Source organism: Artibeus jamaicensis, unplaced genomic scaffold (genome assembly GCF_021234435.1).
Source record: "Artibeus jamaicensis isolate MK-2021 breed Jamaican fruit bat unplaced genomic scaffold, CSHL_Jam_final scaffold_666, whole genome shotgun sequence".
NCBI lineage: Eukaryota > Metazoa > Chordata > Mammalia > Chiroptera > Phyllostomidae > Artibeus > Artibeus jamaicensis.
In genome coordinates this window covers 115,788-135,381 of record NW_026522053.1, presented here as the reverse complement: position 1 = coordinate 135,381, position 19,594 = coordinate 115,788, and the positions used below count along the sequence as shown (strand labels likewise).

Genomic DNA, 19,594 nt, shown 5'->3' with positions numbered 1-19,594 from the left:
CAGGAAAATATGAAGAAACAAGAATTCAAAAAAGTGAGAAGAGACTTAGGAACCTCCAGGACATCTTTAAACACTCCAACATCCGAATTATAGGGGTATCAGAAGGGGGAAAGGAACAGCCACCAGTGGAAAACTTATTTGAACAAATAATAAAGGAGAATTTCCCCAATCTGGCAAAGGAAATACACTTCCAGGAAATCCAGGAAGCTCAGAGAGTCCCAAAGAACTTGGACCCAAGAAGGAACACACCAAGGCACATCATAATTACATTAGCCAAGATTAGAATGAAGGAGAGAATCCTAGAAGCAGCAAGAGATAAGGGAACAGTCACCTACAAAGGAGTTCCCATCAGACTGTCAGCGGATTTCTCAAAAGAGACCCTACAGGCAAGAAGGGGCTGGAAAGAGGTATTCCAAGTCATGAAATCTACAGACCTACAACCAAGATTACTCTATCCAGCAAAACTTTCATTTAGAATGGAAGGCCAGATAAAGTGCTTCTCAGATAAGACCAAATTCAAGGAGTTCATCATCACCAAGCCCTTATTTGATTTAATGATAAAGGGACTTACCTAAGAGAAAGAAGATAAAAAAGTTGAACAGTGAAAGGACAGCAAACTCACAGTTATTAACAACCACACCTAAAACAAAAGCAAACTAAGAGGATAGCTAAAGCAGGAGCAGAACCATAGAAATGAAGATCACATGGAGGGTTAGCAACAGGGGAGTGGGAGAAGGAGAAGGGGGGAGAAGGTACAGAAAATAAGTAGCATAGATGGTAGGTAGAAAATAGATAGGGGGAGGGCAAGAATAGTATGGGAAATATAGAATCTAAAGAACTTGAGACACGTGGTCATAAACTAAAGGGGAATAGTGGGGGAGGGGGTGTGCAGGATAAAGGGGAATGAAGGGGGGAAATAGAACAACTGTAATGGCATAATTAATAAAATATATTAATAAAAAAACTATGGTACATTTATACAATGGAATTCTATACAGCAGAAAGAAAGAAGGAGCTCCTACCCTTTGCAACAGCATGGTTGGAACTGGAAAGCATTATGCTGAGTGAAATAAGCCAGGTGTTGAAAGACAAATACCATATGATCTCATCTTTAACAGGAAGCTAAACAACAAAACAAACAAGCAAGCAAAGTATATCCAAAGACACTGAAATAGAGAACAGGCTGTGAGAGACCAGAGGGGAGAGGGGAAGGAATTTCAGGGGAAAAGGGGAAGGATTCAGAGGAACAAGTATAAAGGACACATGGACAAAAACTAAGGGGGGTGGAAATGGGAGGAAGGTGGGGAGCACTGGGGGGGGTGGGCTGGGATGGGAATAAAAGACAGAAAACTGTACTGGAACAATAATTAAATTAAAAAACCAAAAAACTCTATGTGGTACATTTACACAATGGATTTCTAAGCAGCAGAAAGAATGGAGTTCCTACCCTTTGCAACAGCATGGATGGAAGTGAAAAGCATTATGCTGAGTGAAATAAGCCCGGTGGTGAAAGACAAAAACTCTATGATCTCACCTTTAACAGGAACCTAATCAATAAAGAAATCAAACAAACAAAATATAAACAAAGACACTGAAATTGACAGCAGGCTGACAAAGACCAGAGGGGAGAGGGGAGGGAATTTCAGGGGAAAAGGGGAAGAGTTTTTGGGAAGAAGTATGAAGAACACATGTACAATAACAAGGGGGGTGGAAATGGAAGGGAGGTGGGGAGGACATGGTGGAGTGGGTTGAGATGGGGTAAATGGCAGAAAATTGTGCTTGAACAACAATTTAAAAAAAACTTGTGTTCATTAATATCTTTGGTCTATTTGTTATAGTATCTGGACTAACAAAACTAATTCAGGTACATCCTCTCAGTCTGATAGACTCTTACCTGATGAGAATCCATCCTTCTTTCCTTTTGTAAGAGAATGCACGGAGTAAATATATTCTGCCTCCTGAATATCAGTTGCCTGGGAAGGCCCAGAATCCTGGTAGGAGATCCACTATCTGCTAGACCTTTTAAACAGTCTTAATCATGGGTTGATATAAGGAATCTGACCAACACAACACCTTTGCAATATCCAGAGATAATCTGAAGATAGGAAACATTGCCTTTTACATATGCTCATTATATCATTTAAAATCTAAAATGCCAGGCCTTGCCCTGGCCAGGTGGCTCAGGTATTGGAGCACTGGTATATACACCCAAAATTAGAGGTTCAGTTGTTGGTCAGAGCACATAGCTACGTTGCAGGTTTGATCCCTGGTGAGGGCACATATGGGAAGAATCTGATCAATGTTCCTCTCTTACATCGGTATTTCTCTCTTTCTCTTCCTCTGTCTCTAAAATCAATTATCTAAAATGCCAGGGGTCCCATAAGCACAGGGCTATTCTTTGTCTCATGTAGAAGATGGCATAAAAATGATCAACATATTTTGTACCAAACTGGGGTGTCTTTTTGCCTGTTGTCATTTTTTTGGACAATACTTTTCACCCTGAAGAAAATAAGCAGCTTGATCAAAAGAATGATTTCTTCCTCTGCTCAGGGCCTAACAATGTTGTGTATCTACTCAGAGCTCCACATCTTGTATCTCTACTCAGGGCCCTGCTTTTTTTGACCAACACTTCTGGTCACTTTTATAGCACCTTTAGATCAATGTACCTTTATTGGACATAAGTGGCATGCCCACTTTTTTACCAATGTACTGAAAGGCACCCCCTGCTTAGAGCACCTCATTCTACGGCACACCTAGTCTTTGGAAGTGGAAGGCATTCCACTCAGGATAGTGAAGTGGCTCAAACAGGGGTGGGATGAGAAGACTCTGATTCAAACTCACTTACTTGAGCGAGTTAGATTTTCTTTCTGAGCCTCATTTCCTCTTCCATTCAGTAAGGTTCTTATATCTGTCTTACCTACCTCATGAGGTTGATGAGAAGGTCACTATTTTTAAGGCAGAAAGAAACATCGGAACACAGTCACCAAGATTGAGTTTCTGTATCCTTAAAATTTTGGGGGTTCATAATGGGACATTATTTTCACTTAAATTTCAGAGATATAAGGGATTATACTTTTATTTTGATGAGGATCAATGCATTATTGCTTATGAAAAAATTCCTAATGCTCAAACTCTCTAAAAAAGTGTTATAGTAGCATGAAGGCTGAAAATCTTTTACTGTCCCATTCCCAATTCTACAGGCACAGGAACTGAAGTCCTGACAGGTGACTGTAGGGAATGCATAGCTAGTAAACAGGAGGTCTTGGGTTCAAAACCAAGTCTTCTGGCTCCCAAACCAGGATTCCACCATGTAGTCGCTCAGTGAGAAAGCTGTGTAGTGGTAGAGAGCATGGACTTTGGGGTCAAAGTGAACTAGGCTAACCATGAATGTGCCACTTGCTAAGCTCTTGAAGTCTTACCTTCTTCATCAACATCATGGAGAGAATAATGCACGACCTCTTAGGGTTGCTATGAAGACATGACTAGATCTATAATGTTTACCCAGTGACTGGACTATAAAAACAGTAGGAAAAACAGTAGCTCTTACTATTATTAATTTGCTGATGAGTTTCTGACATGTATTTTGTAAATCTTAAAGTGCTATAAAATACTAAAATTATATATACTTACATATATGTGAATAATATAATATATATAACGTTAACAATAGTCATTATTCCTAAACCATCTTAGTCCATAGTTTAATGTGGCCTAAAGAAGAGAGCTAGAATAATGGGTTATGTAAATATTTTTTAACATTCAATAGAGACATAAGAGCAGACAGGTGCTGTCCCAGCCTCTTTGCATTATTTCCTTTTCTGGTAACCATACCCTAAGTCTTCTTGGGAAGCCCCTCTCCCTCTCTGAGTCCCTGTGGTTTAGGTAGGGCTGACATCCACCCCAAAGATGGAAGCACCACTCAGATATCAGCCATCCTCTTGGCCATGGTGTTGGTTCAGTGTTGCACAGATGAGTTAAGTCAGGCCAGTGTCCTGAAGGCCAGAATTTGGGAGGAATTTGGAAAAAGAGAAACCTTTTTTTCCCATCAGATGGGAATCTGGGAGGATGTGAGCTGAGGGCTGCTGGGTGCACAAACTAGAAAGAGCCTGTCAGGGAATGGAGCCCACAAAGAGGAAAGCTGATTCAAGGGAGGGAGACTATCCCAATTTCAGGGTGGAGGGCCTACAGCTAGCAACTCCTGAACTTTTCAACATGTGAGCCAGAGAGAAAGAAGGAGCTACTACCCTTTGCAACAACATGGATGGAACTGGAAAGCATTATGCTGAGTGAAATAAGCCAGGGGTTGAAAGACAAATACCATATGATCTCACCTTTAACAGGAAGCTAAACAACAAAACAAACAAACAAGCAGAAAAAAAAACCAAACAAAAAACAAAGACACTGAAATAGAGAACAAGGGATAGTGACCAGAGGGGAGAAGGAAGGGAAGTTAAGGGGAAAATGGGGGAGGGATTTGGAGGAACAAATAGGAAGGACACAGGGACGAGAACTAAGGGGGTGGAAATGGGAGGGAGGTGGGGAGCAAGGGGCGGGGAAGGCTGGGATGGGAAAAATAGACAAAAAACTGTACTTGAAAAATAACTAAATAAAATTTAAAAAAAAAACAACATGTGATCCCTGAATTCCCTTATTTATGTTAGCGAGTCTGTTTAAGCTTTTATCTCTTACAATCAAAAACATTTTGAATAGTATATAGATAGTCATCATTATAATGAAGGCACAATATTGGGCTTTAGATTGAATGACAGAATCCCCAGACCTATACAGCAGAAGTCTTCATAGCAGTGATTCTAAAGGCTATCTCTGAATATATACTAGGTGATGGTGACAGGATTTGTGACCTGAGAAAGCTGGACCTGTGAAGCATTGTCTCTGAGACGTTGGCTGTAAGAAAGTGAAGGCTGAAGGATCAGAGATGGACTGTTCCAGGACACTTCCCACCCTCCTACTACAAGTCCCATGTAGTTTTCTTACTATTGTTCACCCTCTAGCTTACAGTTGAATTCCCTGATACCCTCATTTTGGGGCAGAAATAACTTGGACTAAAATTTCAGCCTGGTCATTTTTGGGAGGTGCAAATTCTGTCTCCCTTTGCATTCTCCTGTTTGTGCCAAATATCATTGCTATTTATCTGCACATAATAATAGTACCTGACATTAGTTTCCCGGTTTACATCGACTTGGAACTGAATCAGACGATCTTTAAGATTCTGGGCTCGCTCACAGAGATCATAATTTAGGGTCATAGTGTCAAGGCAGAACATAGCCAAAGGCACAGAAATGTGCATGGATGCAATTTCATTTCTCCGCTTTTTAATGCTATTGATCCTCTGTAAAAGAGAGCATATTCAGTAGCTTAATTTGTGTTCAGTCTCTATGCATTTGCCTGCAGCCTCACCCCTGCCAGCCTAGTCCAATATTGAGCACAGTGCATACTCAGAAAACCTACTAACTACTCATTGAATTGTTTGCAACACACATCACTAAGATACAAAATGTCAAGTGGCGTCTCCTACCATCACAAAATCCTCAATTTCATGATTTTCTTTCAGGAATGCAGTGATGTTTTGCTCTGCCATATTGTCCAATAAATCATGGTACTTTTTGTAGACATTTAAGTATCTTCCATATTGAAGAGCATAAAAGCAAACAAAAATACAGGCCACCAAATCAGATTAGTCAGAGTGGCAAATGAAGAAGTACAACATAAAAATCAACCCAAACCAAGACAGAAAAATATAAAGTGGCAAAAGGGGCACTGAACTAGAAATTTGGAACTTTGGTTGAAAATTCCAATTTTGTTACCTACTACCTGCATAAACTGAGACAAAATATTTCTCTTTTCTAAAGACCAGTGTCTTTAAATGGAAATGTAACAACTCATAGCATAACTGTAACAATGTATATATAAAGCATTAAGACATACAGTAGGCATGCAATAAACATTACTTCCTAACCCTCCTTCCAGCTCTAAAATTCTGTCTAAATTTTAAGATGAATATTTGGAACTAAGGTAACTAAAATCAATTGAGTAGAATTGTTTCTCTCTGTGTTACAGATCATGTAAAAATGGCTGGACAGATTTTCTTCAAGTTGGAGGATGTGTTTGGGATATTCTGACATAAAGTAAGTTTAAATGAAAATAAAGATGATATAAAATAAGCAGAATTAACTTTGTGGGGTCCAATTGTACACTTCCAAAAGTGGATTGACATTTCAGAAACTCTGAAATGGAGACACAGGAGAAGCCATGGAGCTGCCATCTAGAGAGCAAACTGCACATATGATGCTCCATAAACAGGGATAATGGGGGTTTCAATTTGATGCTTCAAACCAAATTCACGAGATAGGAGCTTCCAAATCTAAGCCTATGATTTTCAGACTAGTTTAGCAATAGTTTTCAATATGAGGTGATTTTGCTCCCAGGGGACAGCTGGCCATGCCTGAGGACATTTTTTGTTGCCACAACTGATGGAGAACCCTACTGGCATCTAATGGGTAGAGGCCAGGGATATTAAAAATCCTACCATGTATAGGATATAGGACAGTTCCACAATCTAGAATTATCTGTTCTAATATATGAATAGAGCCACAGTCAAGAAGCCCCAGGTTAGGGTGATCATATGTCCTGGTTTGCATGGGACAGTCCAGGTTATACCTCTTCATTCTTAAAGTACCTCAGTTTAGAAGCTGGAAGCTGCATTCTGTGATCACCCTAAACTTGTGACTACTCAAATGAACAAACGTCAGCTATCCTACAGTGTTATTACTAAGGAACATTTAGATAACTTCTCCTCAATCTTTTTCTTTAATCTGAGTTCAGAAAGCTCTGAAAATGTAAAGTTGCTTCAAAATTCATTTGATAGCAAAAGCTACCCGAAACTAATGTGAGGCTATTGGTGTGAATATTCATATTTTTCACTGCAGAAATATCAGTTTGTTGAATTAAATGAAGGGGTGCTGCCCCAGACCTCGCTGAAGCTACAGCACAATATATGACATATGCACCATGATACTTTCCTAAAATCTAGAAATTTCTTAATGCCAAAACCTGTCTGACCCCACAGCTTTCAGAAGACAAAAATGAACCTATAACTGAATTGGAATTCTGGCTCTCCTATTTATTTTCTGTGTCACACTTGGAAACTTACAGTTCCCTCATGTGTAAAATGGTAGTAAATAGTAACAGCCATGTGAGTAAGTATTGACTATTATTATATATTGTTCCAGGTTTGTGGGAACAGAGATCGTTCATTTGAAGATAATTAAGAACTCTAAGCCAATGCTAAAAAGGTCAACTAAGTTACAGCTAAACCAACTTACTTGTGGGGGCCAACTTGGTTTTTCTGAAATACCTTGAAAGTTTGATTCACAAAATCAGAAACCAGTTTTTCTTCAGGGTTGATAGTTCCAAGGATCAGATTATATCCTTTCAACTCTGGGAACAGGACAGATTCCACCTAAAGAGTAAAAACTGTAAGATACTACAGAGAGACTGAATCAAAAGACAAAGTATTGAAATGAGCTCATTTCCAGAGACAGCAGCTGCATTACTGTTACTTTTTTTCTCGAACAAGGCTGGGCTCACTCCTCTCCCTCTGTGGATTACTCATCATTCAAATCCTTGCTCTTTCAAGTCTCATATCTTTGGTGAGTCCCCCTGGACCCATGTGGATGTTAGGTTTCCCTGCTTAAACTTCACAGTCTGAATGTTCTCATCACAGCTGTCACTAAATGAGTGTATAATGAGCTGTCCTAGGTGTGTCACGGGATATAAATACCATGAGAGCCTGGATCATATCTGAATTCTGCACCATTGGGGAGGGCCCAATAAGAGCTTGGCACATAAGTAAGTGCTCTAAATATGTTTGGCTGAATGAATATCATAGTGGTGTCCTGCCACCTATCAACTTCTAATGAAAGCTAACAGAGACATGGTTCTAATCCTGACTGCCAATAACTGACTCTGTGACCTTAGATAAGATAGATCACTTGTCTCGGAATTCTGTTTTTTGTTTTTTTTTTTATCTGAAGGAGAGCTATACTACATTCTTCTCTCAGCTCAGGGAAACAAATTCTATGATTTGATGATCATGAGGCATAAACAGTATCATTCTGAAAAGTCAACCATTCCAACTTCTCAATGGCATGTGTATGTCTCTGAGAAATGTTCTCATTTGCATAACTCATGAAGGCTGCAAAGTCCCTGTTGGGGACCCACTGCCTTCTACTGCCATTTCTTTTTTTTTTTTAATTATTTTTTAAAATTTTATTTATTTATCTTTAGAGGGGAAGGGAAGGAGAGAGGGAGAGAAACATCAATGTATGGTTGCCTTTTGTGCGTCCCCTGCTGGGAACTGGCCTGCAGGGAACCAGCCTGCAACCCCTGTCTGTGCCCTGACTGGGATTCGAACCGCGATTGTCTGGTTCGCAGGCCCGCGCTCAATCCACTGAGCTACACCAGCCAGGGCTTACTGCCATTTCCACAAAGAAAGTTTTTAGTGATCAGTGTCAGAAAGACCTTTAGAGTGCTTCCTTGGGTTATAGCTGTTATGTGTTACTAGGGAGGACACATCAATTTAGAAAGGGAGAAGCAAGCATAAGTGATCTGTTCCCCAACTCTTTGGTACATCCATTGGTTTTTAAGACAGTGGGAGGACAAGTTTGCTGTGGCCAGTGGTTGAAAGCAAGGAGATGGAGGATCTGGCACTGGTCAAGGGTGGGTATGAAATGGTTTCAGGCAGTATAACTGGTACATCCAGACCACACAACAGCCACATGTGGGCAAGATAGTGGATGGTCTCTGGGAGAAAAGTCTTCAATAAAAACACGAAGCAACACCTCTTATTGCCCTGTAAACATGGCTGGTACTCCCATGCCCTGCAGGGCCATCTGTAAAACTGAGCTGAGAACAGCGCCCTTTCCCAGTCACCAGTGTTACTATCTCTTCTCTCCCTGGATCTCTGATCCTGGACTTCCTGGTTTTGTCATCACTCTCAGTGCTTATGCCACCACATTTCCACTTTGGCATTTTGATAGCACTCTTACGTGAGAAAATGCACCAGCAGGAGAGAGACTGTCATGAGCAACCCTTTCCATAGTTAAATGTACATTTTTTTTGAAGATGATAGTAATGGTTGCTAATGCTAATAAAAATTCTGCTTATTTTTTGATTTTTGAGTTTTCAAAAACCATTGTTTTACCTCGTTTACTTTTTGCCTCTCATTCACCTCCTTGTATTCCAATCAGTATTATACCAGGACAGCATCCATGTCTTCCTTAATTTTGTTTTTTAATTAATTTTTTACTTTAAACAATTTTTTATTTTTTAATTACAGGTGACATACAATCTTATATTAGTTTTAGGTGTACAGTGTAGTGAACAGACATTATATAACTTACTAAGTGATTATCCCATAAATCTAGTATTCATCTGACAACATCCAGCTACTACAATATTATAATAATCCCCAATCACATCTTGAATTTGTACTTCTTTTTTTTAATATTAAATTTTATTTAGTTACTTTTCAAGTACATTTTTTTTTATCTATTTCTCCCATTTGTACTTCTTAATCCCTTCCCCTTTTCACCTGCCCCCAAGCTCCCTCCCATCTGGCAGCCATTAAAATGTGCTTTGTATCTATGAATCTGTTTCTGTTCTCCCTGCTTATTTTGTTTTTTAGATTCCACATATAAGTGAAATCATATAACATTTGCCTTCCTCTGTCTGACTTATTTCACTTAGTACAATACCCTCTATATCCATCCATGTTGTTGCAGATGGCAAGATTTCATTCAATGGTTGAGTCATATTTCATTGTACATATGCACCACTTGTTCTTTATTTATTCATCTATCAATAGACACTTAGATTGCTTTCATATCTTGACTATTGAACATAATGCTGCATTAAACATATGGATGCATATGACTTTTGAATGTAGTGTTATGGGTTTCTCCAACTAAATACCCAGAAGTGAAATTGTTGGGTCCTTCTTTGTCTCTTGTTACAGAGCCTTTGTTTTCAAGTCTACATTGTCTCATATGAGTATTGTTACCCTAGCTTTTTTGTTTGTTTTTATTTTCATAAAATATTTTCTTCCACCCCTTTACTTTGTCTGTATGTATTTTTCAATCTGAAATGAGTCTCTTATAGACAGCATATGTAAGGGTCTTGTTTCACTTTTCATTTGGCCTCCATATGTCTTTTGATTGGAGCATTTAATCTATTTGTATTTAGAGTAATTGTTGATAGATGGTATGTATTTATTGCCATTTTATTATTTATATATTTTTTATCTTTTCTTCTTCTTTAAAGAAGACTCTTTACCATTTCTTATAATGCTGGTTTGGTGGTGACAAACTACTTTAGTTTTTTATTTCTGGGAAGCACTTTATCTGTCCTTAAATTCTAAATGATAGCTTTGCTGGGTAGATTAATCATGGTTATCTACTTTGCTTTTCATCACTGAATATTTCTTGCCAATCCCTTCTGGCCTGCAAAGTTTTTTTATAAATCAGCTGATAGTCTTATGGGAGCTCCCTTGTAGATAATGAACTGCTTTTCTAACTCTGTCTTTAACCTTTGGCATTTTAATTATGATGTATTTTGCTGTGGTCCTCTTTGGGTTTATCTTGTTTGGGACTCTATTCTTCCTAGACTTGAGTGTTTGTTTCCTTCACCAGCTTAGGTAACTTTTCCATAATTTTTTTTTCACATAGGTTTTCAATTCCTTGCTCTCTCTCTCTCTCTTCTCCTTCTGGCACCCCCATGATGCAAATGTTGGTAGGCTTGAAGTTGTCCCAGAAACTCCTATGCTAGCATCATTTCTTTTGGATTCTTTTTTCTTCTTGTGGTTCTGATTGGGTGTTTTCTGCTTCCTTGTTTTACAAATTTCTGGTTTGATCCTCTGCTTCATCTACTCCACCATTTATTCTCTGCAATGTATTCTTCATTTCAGTTAGTATATTCTTTATTTATGACTGGTTTTTATGTTTGCTTTTTGTTGAAGTTTTCACTAAGTTCATCTACCCTGCCCCTAAGTTCATTAAGGATCCTTTCAAACAGTGTTTTGAACTCTTCATTGAGTAGACTGTGTGTCTCCATTTTGGTTAGTTTTTTTCTTGGCATTTTATTCTGTTTTTTCATTTGGGACATGTTTCTTTGTCTCCTCATTTTAGCTGCCTCCCCATGTTGTTTCTATGTGTTAGGTAGAGCTGCTATGTCTCCTGGGCTTGTAGAGTGCATTTATGTGTAGGTGTATTTTCTAGGGTCCAAGGGCCCAGCCTCCTTAATCACCCAAGCTGTTCCCTTCAGATATGCTCCTGTTGTATGGCTTGGGTACACCCTCCTATAGCAGTTGAGCCTTGATTGTTGTTGGAACGAAACTCAATGGGAGGAAGTGACCTGCCCCCTCAGGCCAATTGGTTGCAAGGACAAGCTGCAACCACCAAGAAAGATCACTTGTGCAGTGGCCAATCTCACAGAGCATGACTTACTTCAAGTAGGTCTCTTGTGCCTGCTGAGTCCACCCCTTGAGTGTATTCTTGTGGAGGAGGTTGGGTGGTGCTTTGACATGACCTAAAGTTGTCCACTGTTTGAAATGGCTCTGAGGCCTCCTCAGAGGCCAAGGTCAGCTACTGCCTATGTTCTGTCTGGGGCCACCTGGCATTAGCTATAAAGAAATCTGAAGATGACTGCTACTTGTGGGGCTTAATGGTATGCAGGAAAGATCAAGGTGCAAGCCAAGGCCAGCTGCCACTAGTGCCAGGCTTAGGGCCATTTAGCAAGAGGTACATAGCAAGGCCAAATATTGCTTGTTTTGGAAGTCCAAAAAATGAACCAAGACAGGACATTTGTATGGAACAGCCTCTGGAATCAACTTGGAATGGAGCATGCAAGTTTGGTAGGGTGAGATCTCCAAGGAATCATTAGGGTCGGGCTAACAGTGTTAGCCAAATTGATAGAGACTCAGATATGGTACCCCCTGGGGGCTCTGTGTTGCAGAGGAGATCCCAGAACTGGAACAATGGCCTCTGCCAGCACTTTTGTCTGGGAAAAGCTGCCCCATTCCAGCTCATGCCCTGATCCAAGACTATTCAGTTCCTCCCCATTTATTGCTGGTGCCCCAGTGCTAGAACTCAGAGTGAGTAAGTCTGAATAAGTCCATACAAGGGCTCTTTAAGAGGAATGCCTGGGACTTCAGAAGCCCTCTTTCTCACTCAGCTACAATTTGAGCTGGTTTTTACAGCCACAAGTTATGGGGACTTCTCTTTCTTCCACTTTGGGCTGGAGAACCTGCTGTGGGGCTGGTACCCCTTGTTCCTCAGGGGGGATATCTGCGGCCAAGATATCCCTCTTGATTTTTATTCACCACATGTGGGTGTGGGACCAGCCTGACCTGAGTCTCTGCCCCTCATACCAGTCTTTTTTTTTTATCTTTTGTTTTAATTTTTTTTATTGATTATGCTGTTACAGTTGTTCTATTCTCCCCCTTCATTTCCCTCCACCCTACCCCCCGTCCCCACCATTACCCCCCCCTTTAGTTTATGACCATGTGTCTCGAGTTCTTTAGATTCTATATTTCCCATGCTATTCTTGCCCCCCCATCTATTTTCTATCTACTGTCTATGCTACTTATTCTCTGTACCTTTCTCCCCCTTCTCCTCCTCCCACTCCCCTGTTGCTAACCCTCCATGTGATCTGCATTTCTATGGTTCTGCTTCTGATCTAGCTGTCCTCTTAGTTTGCTTTTGTTTTAGGTGTGGTTGTTAATAACTGTGAGTTCGCTGTCCTTTCACTGTTCATCTTTTTTATCTTCTTTTTCTTAGATAAGTCCTTTTAACATTTCATATCATAAGGGCTTGGTGATGATGAACTCCTTGAATTTGATCTTATCTGAGAAGCACTTTATCTGTCCTTCCATTCTAAATGAAAGTTTTGCTGGATAGAGCAATCTTGGTTGTAGGTCTTTGTATTTCATGACTTGGAATACTTCTTTCCAGCCCCTTCTTGCCTGTAAGGTCTCTTTTGAGAAATCTGCTGACAATCTGATGGGGACTCCTCATACCAGTCTTGATGTGGTGGCTTCTTTATATCTTTAGTTATAAGACTTCTGTTTAGCTAGACTTCAGGTGATTCTGCATGATGGTTGTTCTGTAGTTTAGTTGTAGCTTTGCTGTGGTTGTGGGAGAATTTGGGTACCACATTTAACTACACTGCTATCTTGACTGGAACTCCTTCAATTTTATTTTTTATTAAGACAAGTATTTTCTAAAATATACTTTGGTTTCCTTTAGCAACTTTCTCAAAAATATGTTTTCCTTCTTCACCTTGAGAGCTATTATCAAAAATCTCATGCTGACTTTTTTTCCAACTTCTAAAATTCATGTTTAACCATAAATAAGGCAAGACTAGTAGTGACTGGGGGACTATCTATTGCTGTTCTTAGTTTTCTTAGATATTCAACTTAAAGAACTATTCTTTACAATTTTCACCACCCAGTTCAGAGATAAAACAGTCTGAGTCGTTTGGAGTGGGAGCCAGAGTTGTGTGTATCTCAATACGGGGAACTCTAGGCCTGTGCTGCTTTTCCTCATAGTCTGATAAAGTTGGTTGTCACTTGGGCCTAGCTTTCAAGCCTGGTATAAACTGTGAACTGTGATGATGTCTTCTTGTCATTATAATCCACCAAATCTAATGCCAACTCCTACTGGGCTGTTTGCAGCAGCAGCCATGCGAGCCCTGAGCTCTCCCAGCCTAGATGCCTTGCAGATATTGCTGCTCACAAGCAGTGTCATAGAGCTCAAGCAGTATGCATGTCTTCTATCCCTAAGCCCCGCATTGATCCTTCTGAACTATAGGCTCTGCTCTTTCATTTCCTTCCTTGGGATACTGACTATAGGAGAGCTGCCCACTATTTCTTCCGCCACCACACACCCAGTTTTCTTGTTAACAAGGTTTGATTGGGTTCAAAACCCTAAATTTTGAGTGAAAGCAACTGGAGCACTGGGTTCACATGCTTCTCTACAAACCCAAGTTGAACCTTAAGCTCTTACAACCAGCCCTGTAAGTATAGAACTGCAGAATGCAAAGAGCTTAAGAGCATCCAAGTGTGATACACAGTGTGTGGTTGGGACGTAGGGTGGGAGGAAGAGGAATACCCCACAGGTTTCTTCCCTATGTGAGCCTGAACACTGGCCCCCCTGCCACACCAACCACCTAGGGGAACACAGAAGGTGATACACAAAATAATCACACTCTTGTGGGTGATCTGGCCCAGGCCTAAGAATCAGTTAACAAATGTCTGGAATCTGATTAGTAATGCCATCCTGGAAAGGAAACTGGAAAGGGCTTGGGTCCAGAAGGGAGGCTTTACTCTATCCTGTAGACACAGAGAGTGGTTCAATAAATGAACAAAAACATATGGTAGGTACTTCAAGAGTTAAATTAGATATAGTTTTATGAAGACTCTTGGCAAGTTTGTGGTAACTGTTACATCATGAATTATCAACCCAAGTTGGATACAGCTTGGGACACATCTGTTCTTTCCAGGTTGGCACTATGGGGGGGGGGGTCACCTATTACCCCACAAAATAATTTTTTTCTCTCACAAAGTAACTCTGAATGCCCTTGTTATATGCACAGTTCTGGGATGCATAGACATTTCTTTATGGTACAAATACTGCTCCTGGAGTCAAGGGAGAAGCCTCAGGATAGATCTCCCAAAGCCAAACTCCTTGACTGAATATTTTATATAAATAACTATTTTAAATATATTTTATGCAATAAGCAAAAAAAACACAGTACAAATGATTAGGTGAATATTACCTTGGGGATTCTCTTAGAGTTATTAATAATTTCCAAGAAAGAGTTGTGTATTAACTCCCAGCAGTCATCAAAAGATGGATTAAAGACAATAATGGGCTCGTTGACTTCAAGTTTGATCATAATTAGCTGAGGTATAAAGAACTCCATCTCTTGGTAGGGCTCCTCAAAGTCATTCCCATCCTTTAGGAGACATAAACCATGGTAACAGTCACAAAATGGGGCCTTCCAGAACCAAGGGAGTGGATTTAACCATTCCTAGTACTATGAGCATCAGAAGAAGAAGTGAAGAGTATCATGCACTACTCATACTTAAAATGCGGGCTCCAGATGGCTTAGCCCACCCTGAGCTCATCCTCTTCTTCTATGCCATAGCTTTTACTCAGTAGGTTTACTTTGCTTGGAAATTTCTGGATCAGAATTTCAAAATCCTTCCCATCCTTCAAGATTCATCTCAAAATCCTTTCCCTTTGAAGTCTCCCTGTTCTCCAAGAGCAAGATATAATCTCTTCCACTTGTGAACTTTCATATTTCCACTTCATCTTTCTTTCCTATAGAGATTTATATGTCCATCTTATTTTTTCTATTCTACTGTAAACCTGAGGGCACAACCTGTGTCTGAACCATCCACCTCTTTCAAAATATCCAACATGGCATTTAGTACATAGTAGATGTTCAATAAAAATTTGTTGACTAAATCTAAACATATAGTTAATTATCTGTACACCTCAAATGAAGTTGCTAATAAACCTATAGTCTATTTTAGACACTCAAAATATCAAGATTCCCTACAACAACAATATTGGTGTAGAGATATTCTTAATTCTCCACACAGGCTAGTAATATAAGATGCCTTACATAAATGACAGTGCCTAATGAAATTGCCATAGGGCAGCTGTGAAGTACTTGTCTAATTGCTTTTAGACATTTCTAGAGCAGTTTAAAGATGATTGACAAAAATATGTTGGGCACTTACAACCCATAAATTCCCCCATTCTTTCAGATATATGAAGATCCTTCTGTGTGAAATTTTAGAGTAAGATTTGTTCACACATCTGAGTCTCTTGTGCTTGGCAGAGTAGAAGGCTATGGTGACACCTATGGTTTGGTCCTCCTTATAGTGCTAACATGGCAGTCTAAATCCAACAACACTTGTTTCTATATTTTTTGAGCAAAACATCAACTGTTCATCATTATTTTATTTGGAAAAATGCTCAAACTTAACTTTTTATAAGCAGGCAACTTTAACTTCTTATTACTCTTTTTAAGGTAAGATGTCCACATGACATAAAATCCAAAAGAATCTTCCTTGATCTCGAGGCTCTCTAAGTTGCTATGATACTATGCTATGATACTCTGAAAATCAGGACTTAGTGTTTTTGGTTTTTATTTCTAATTCACTGAAGTAGTTGCATGAAGTTATTAATTAGGCCAATCAAGCCTTTTATTTTTAGGGATGCCCCTTTCAAAAACCAAATGACAAAAGTCAGTACCTGCAACAATACATCCAATACTCCCTAAACATCGAGGTAATGTTTGATAACAACACCTTTTCAACCCTGCCCTCTAACAGAGAGGGTAAAAAAGTAACCACACTCCCTACTATAAAAGGTATGTATTCCATTTTATTCAATCTTTCTATAATTTTTCTTAACAACTTTTCCATTTCTGTATATTTTTAGTCAATTAATAGTAGGTAATTATCTCAGGAAAGCTTGCTGTGCATTTATATTACTAGTTTGTAAACTAATAATGACCTGAAGTGTGTGCAAATCAAGAATTTTATTTTTTGTTCTGGCTTGTAGCTAATGGAATCCTGATTCTATCTTGGTTGTTTCCCCTCAGAAGGGCCTTTTTATGGTCCCCTACATACCTTGTGTATCATGAAAAAGGAAACAAGATCCTCAAGAGACTTCATGACTAACTCTCTGAGCTGGAGTGACATGAATGATGCAACAGAAGCGAAATATTCTTCAATGTTACGAGAGGAGCCATAGTCACTTTGGGGAGCAAAATGGACCCACTGCTCCTTCCAGGAGAGAAAAAGCTGGGCACAGGTGGGGATCCACCTGCAATGACAGGGGACATTCAAAGGAGAATGGCTTCCAAACTCCAAGAAATTCACTCTCTGCAACAAAGCAGACAGCATCTTTGCCAATTGGTTCTTTTATACCCCATGGACACCTTACTTGCCAACATCCCTTTCCCGAGGAGAAAGTACTAAGATTTGAATTGAGGTATTATTCTTCTATTAGCAATACCCAGATGGAGAGGGGATATTGGTGCCACATTTGGCTGAGTCTATAGTTTTTCCATTATAATCAGAGATTGGGGTGAAAGAGCCTAAGGAACTGGAATGTTTCGTGCAACTTTTCTCGCAGCTAAATGCTTGGTCTCTGTTTCAGACTTTTTAGGAGGAAAGAGAGAAAGAGGAAAAAAGAAAGAAAATGCAAGAGTAGAAACTCCAGCATGGCAGTGGCTGTTCAGAAGTTGAGAGGAGAAATTAGAAAACCAAAAAGATACCCCGTTGTTCCTTTCTTCATACTTCCCCCAAATTCTAATTCCCAATTTTCAGTGGGAACCACTGGTCTTTTCATCCCATTATGTTTCTTTTCTGATTGCCAGAAAACTACTACTCTAGCAATTTAGTAATAATGATCACATTACTAAGCAGCTACTATGTGCCAGCTATTGCATATATACACATATTCTCTAATAATAAAAACCCGATCATAGGTATTATCATCTTCATTTTATATAGGGTATTTCTCTGGCTATGGACTTAGTCCTGCATGCACTTGCAAAGAAAAAAGAATAGTCTAAGTGACTAAAAACCCCCTAACCATGGAACCTTGTGGCTGTTTATTTGGGCCACCTGAACACATCGTTTGATTGTACTGTCCTGTAACCCAGCAAGGCCTTGAGGATTTCAGTGCAGGTGGGTGGAACTGGCACCTCACCATGAATGCTAATGAGAGAGTTTAAAAAGTCAGAGGGATACTGGTTTGGAGAGCAGTGGATGTGAGGATACACAAAACTGGGGGAGGAAGGTCACTGAAAGGAAGAGGACAGAGAAAGATGTCAGTGGAGACTGTGTATCCCCTGGCTGGGAGCCACTGTTCATGCCAGAGAGTTTTCTGTATTTCCGACCCTGTGAGGCAGCCACACTCTACGACCAGACACTGACTTGTTGAGGAGGATGTGGCGTGTTTCCGTGCAGTGTTTCTGGATTACATCTCGATACTCATGAGGCTGAAGTGGCAGTTTCCCCGCCAGTAATTCCGCTGTTCGAACAAACCTGAGGTCTCTGAATCTGCCAAAGAAAGGGAGAAACCACCTCAGCTGAGAAGGTGCTTAATGACAAATCATGTATGGTGGGCTCAAGGGGCATATATTCTCTTTCTTCAATGAGAGAAGATTTAAACAAATTAAAACTAAGTATATGTGAAAAATCTGGGAGTCTGAGAGGGAGTGGATAGTCCACAAAAACTCTTGCAAAGAGTAAATAAATGAGTTAATGCAATGGGTGCTCACCAAGTCTTCATATATGTCATGTTGGGTAACCCATCTGGGGAGGAGGTTTTAGCACCAACTTCCCATTTGGCTGGCTGGGAACTAGGATATCAAAGGGACCAATCAAAGGTATTTACAACAGAAGACACAGGGGACAGGGTGAGCAAAGTACCACCTTCTCGATCAAGTGGGTTGTTGAGCTACTCAAGAAAACTTGGAGGACAGCTTTGGTCTGAACTCCCAAAACCCTATAGACTTATTCCTGACAGTTCCACCAAGACACACACATAGCATCTCCCTAAGCACTCTGCCTTACATGATGCGGACACTCAGAATATATTTGTTGGATGAATGCCCTCCTCATGATGTTATCTTTTCCTATTTCTTTCATATCAATGAATAAATTGCCTTTTGCCACACTCCCCAAGTGCTTTTCCAGCTCTTAGGACCACCATTTATCTTCCTGACATCTATTCCATGCATTTATAAATCACTCTTTTAAATCATCAGTGCCTACCACTTCCCCAATGAGACTTCTCTCTATTTCTTAGCTCGTCTCAGATTTTGCTTCTCATTTTCATCACCCACTGTAATGACTTTCAGGCACTCTTCCTCCTAAAGTCTGGCAGCCTTGATTCCTTTTTGGTGGAGGTGGGGAACTCAGTATTTATCTTGTCTAGCCAGTCACAGAGCACTGCTAGGGAAACAAAGAACCTGAGGACTTCACACACCACATTCGTTATTCAACCCCAGCATGGCCCTTGTCACCACCTGATAATTATGTTACACATTGACTTCTAATAAACTACCAACAGTGGTCAGTAAATTTACTCTTTCTTTAGACCACAACCCTCATTCTGTCTCCAAATATCTCACTTTTCACAAATGACTAAATGATCTCTTAGAATTTTTAAAGTTAAATTGTTCAGGTCGCTGAAGAAAATTACTCTGTATGTCACTTCCTTAATAAATCTTTGTCATGCAATTTTTTTGGATTTAGCTGACAAAAGCTTTATGAATAATTCTGGTTCATTTTTGTGCCTTTGTTGCCTACATAATTTTCTTTACAGAGCCTTGAAAAGTAGGTGGTAAGAATCCTTTCTTCTCAGTATAGGCTACAGGTTCAATAATTTTCCATCTTCACTATGTAATCAAATTAAACTCACATGTATTATCCTCTGGGCACTAAGCCTCTGGCAATTTTACCAGCCAGTTCCTTGTTAATTTCTAG

General features: G+C 39.8%; 1 protein-coding gene across 1 annotated transcript in view; it reads right to left on the bottom strand.

Moving 5' to 3' along the window:
- Window positions 1–19,594, bottom strand: part of DNAH3 (dynein axonemal heavy chain 3) — a 279,857-nt gene that overhangs the window by 227,242 nt on the left and 33,021 nt on the right. Inside the window, exons 11-16 of the mRNA XM_053659488.1 lie at window positions 18,038–18,163; window positions 16,724–16,919; window positions 14,854–15,033; window positions 7,344–7,480; window positions 5,537–5,642; window positions 5,172–5,350 (exon numbers count right to left, since the gene is read on the bottom strand). Of these exons, the coding sequence (XP_053515463.1) occupies window positions 5,172–5,350; window positions 5,537–5,642; window positions 7,344–7,480; window positions 14,854–15,033; window positions 16,724–16,919; window positions 18,038–18,163 (924 nt within the window). The remainder of the gene's footprint in view (window positions 1–5,171; window positions 5,351–5,536; window positions 5,643–7,343; window positions 7,481–14,853; window positions 15,034–16,723; window positions 16,920–18,037; window positions 18,164–19,594) is intronic.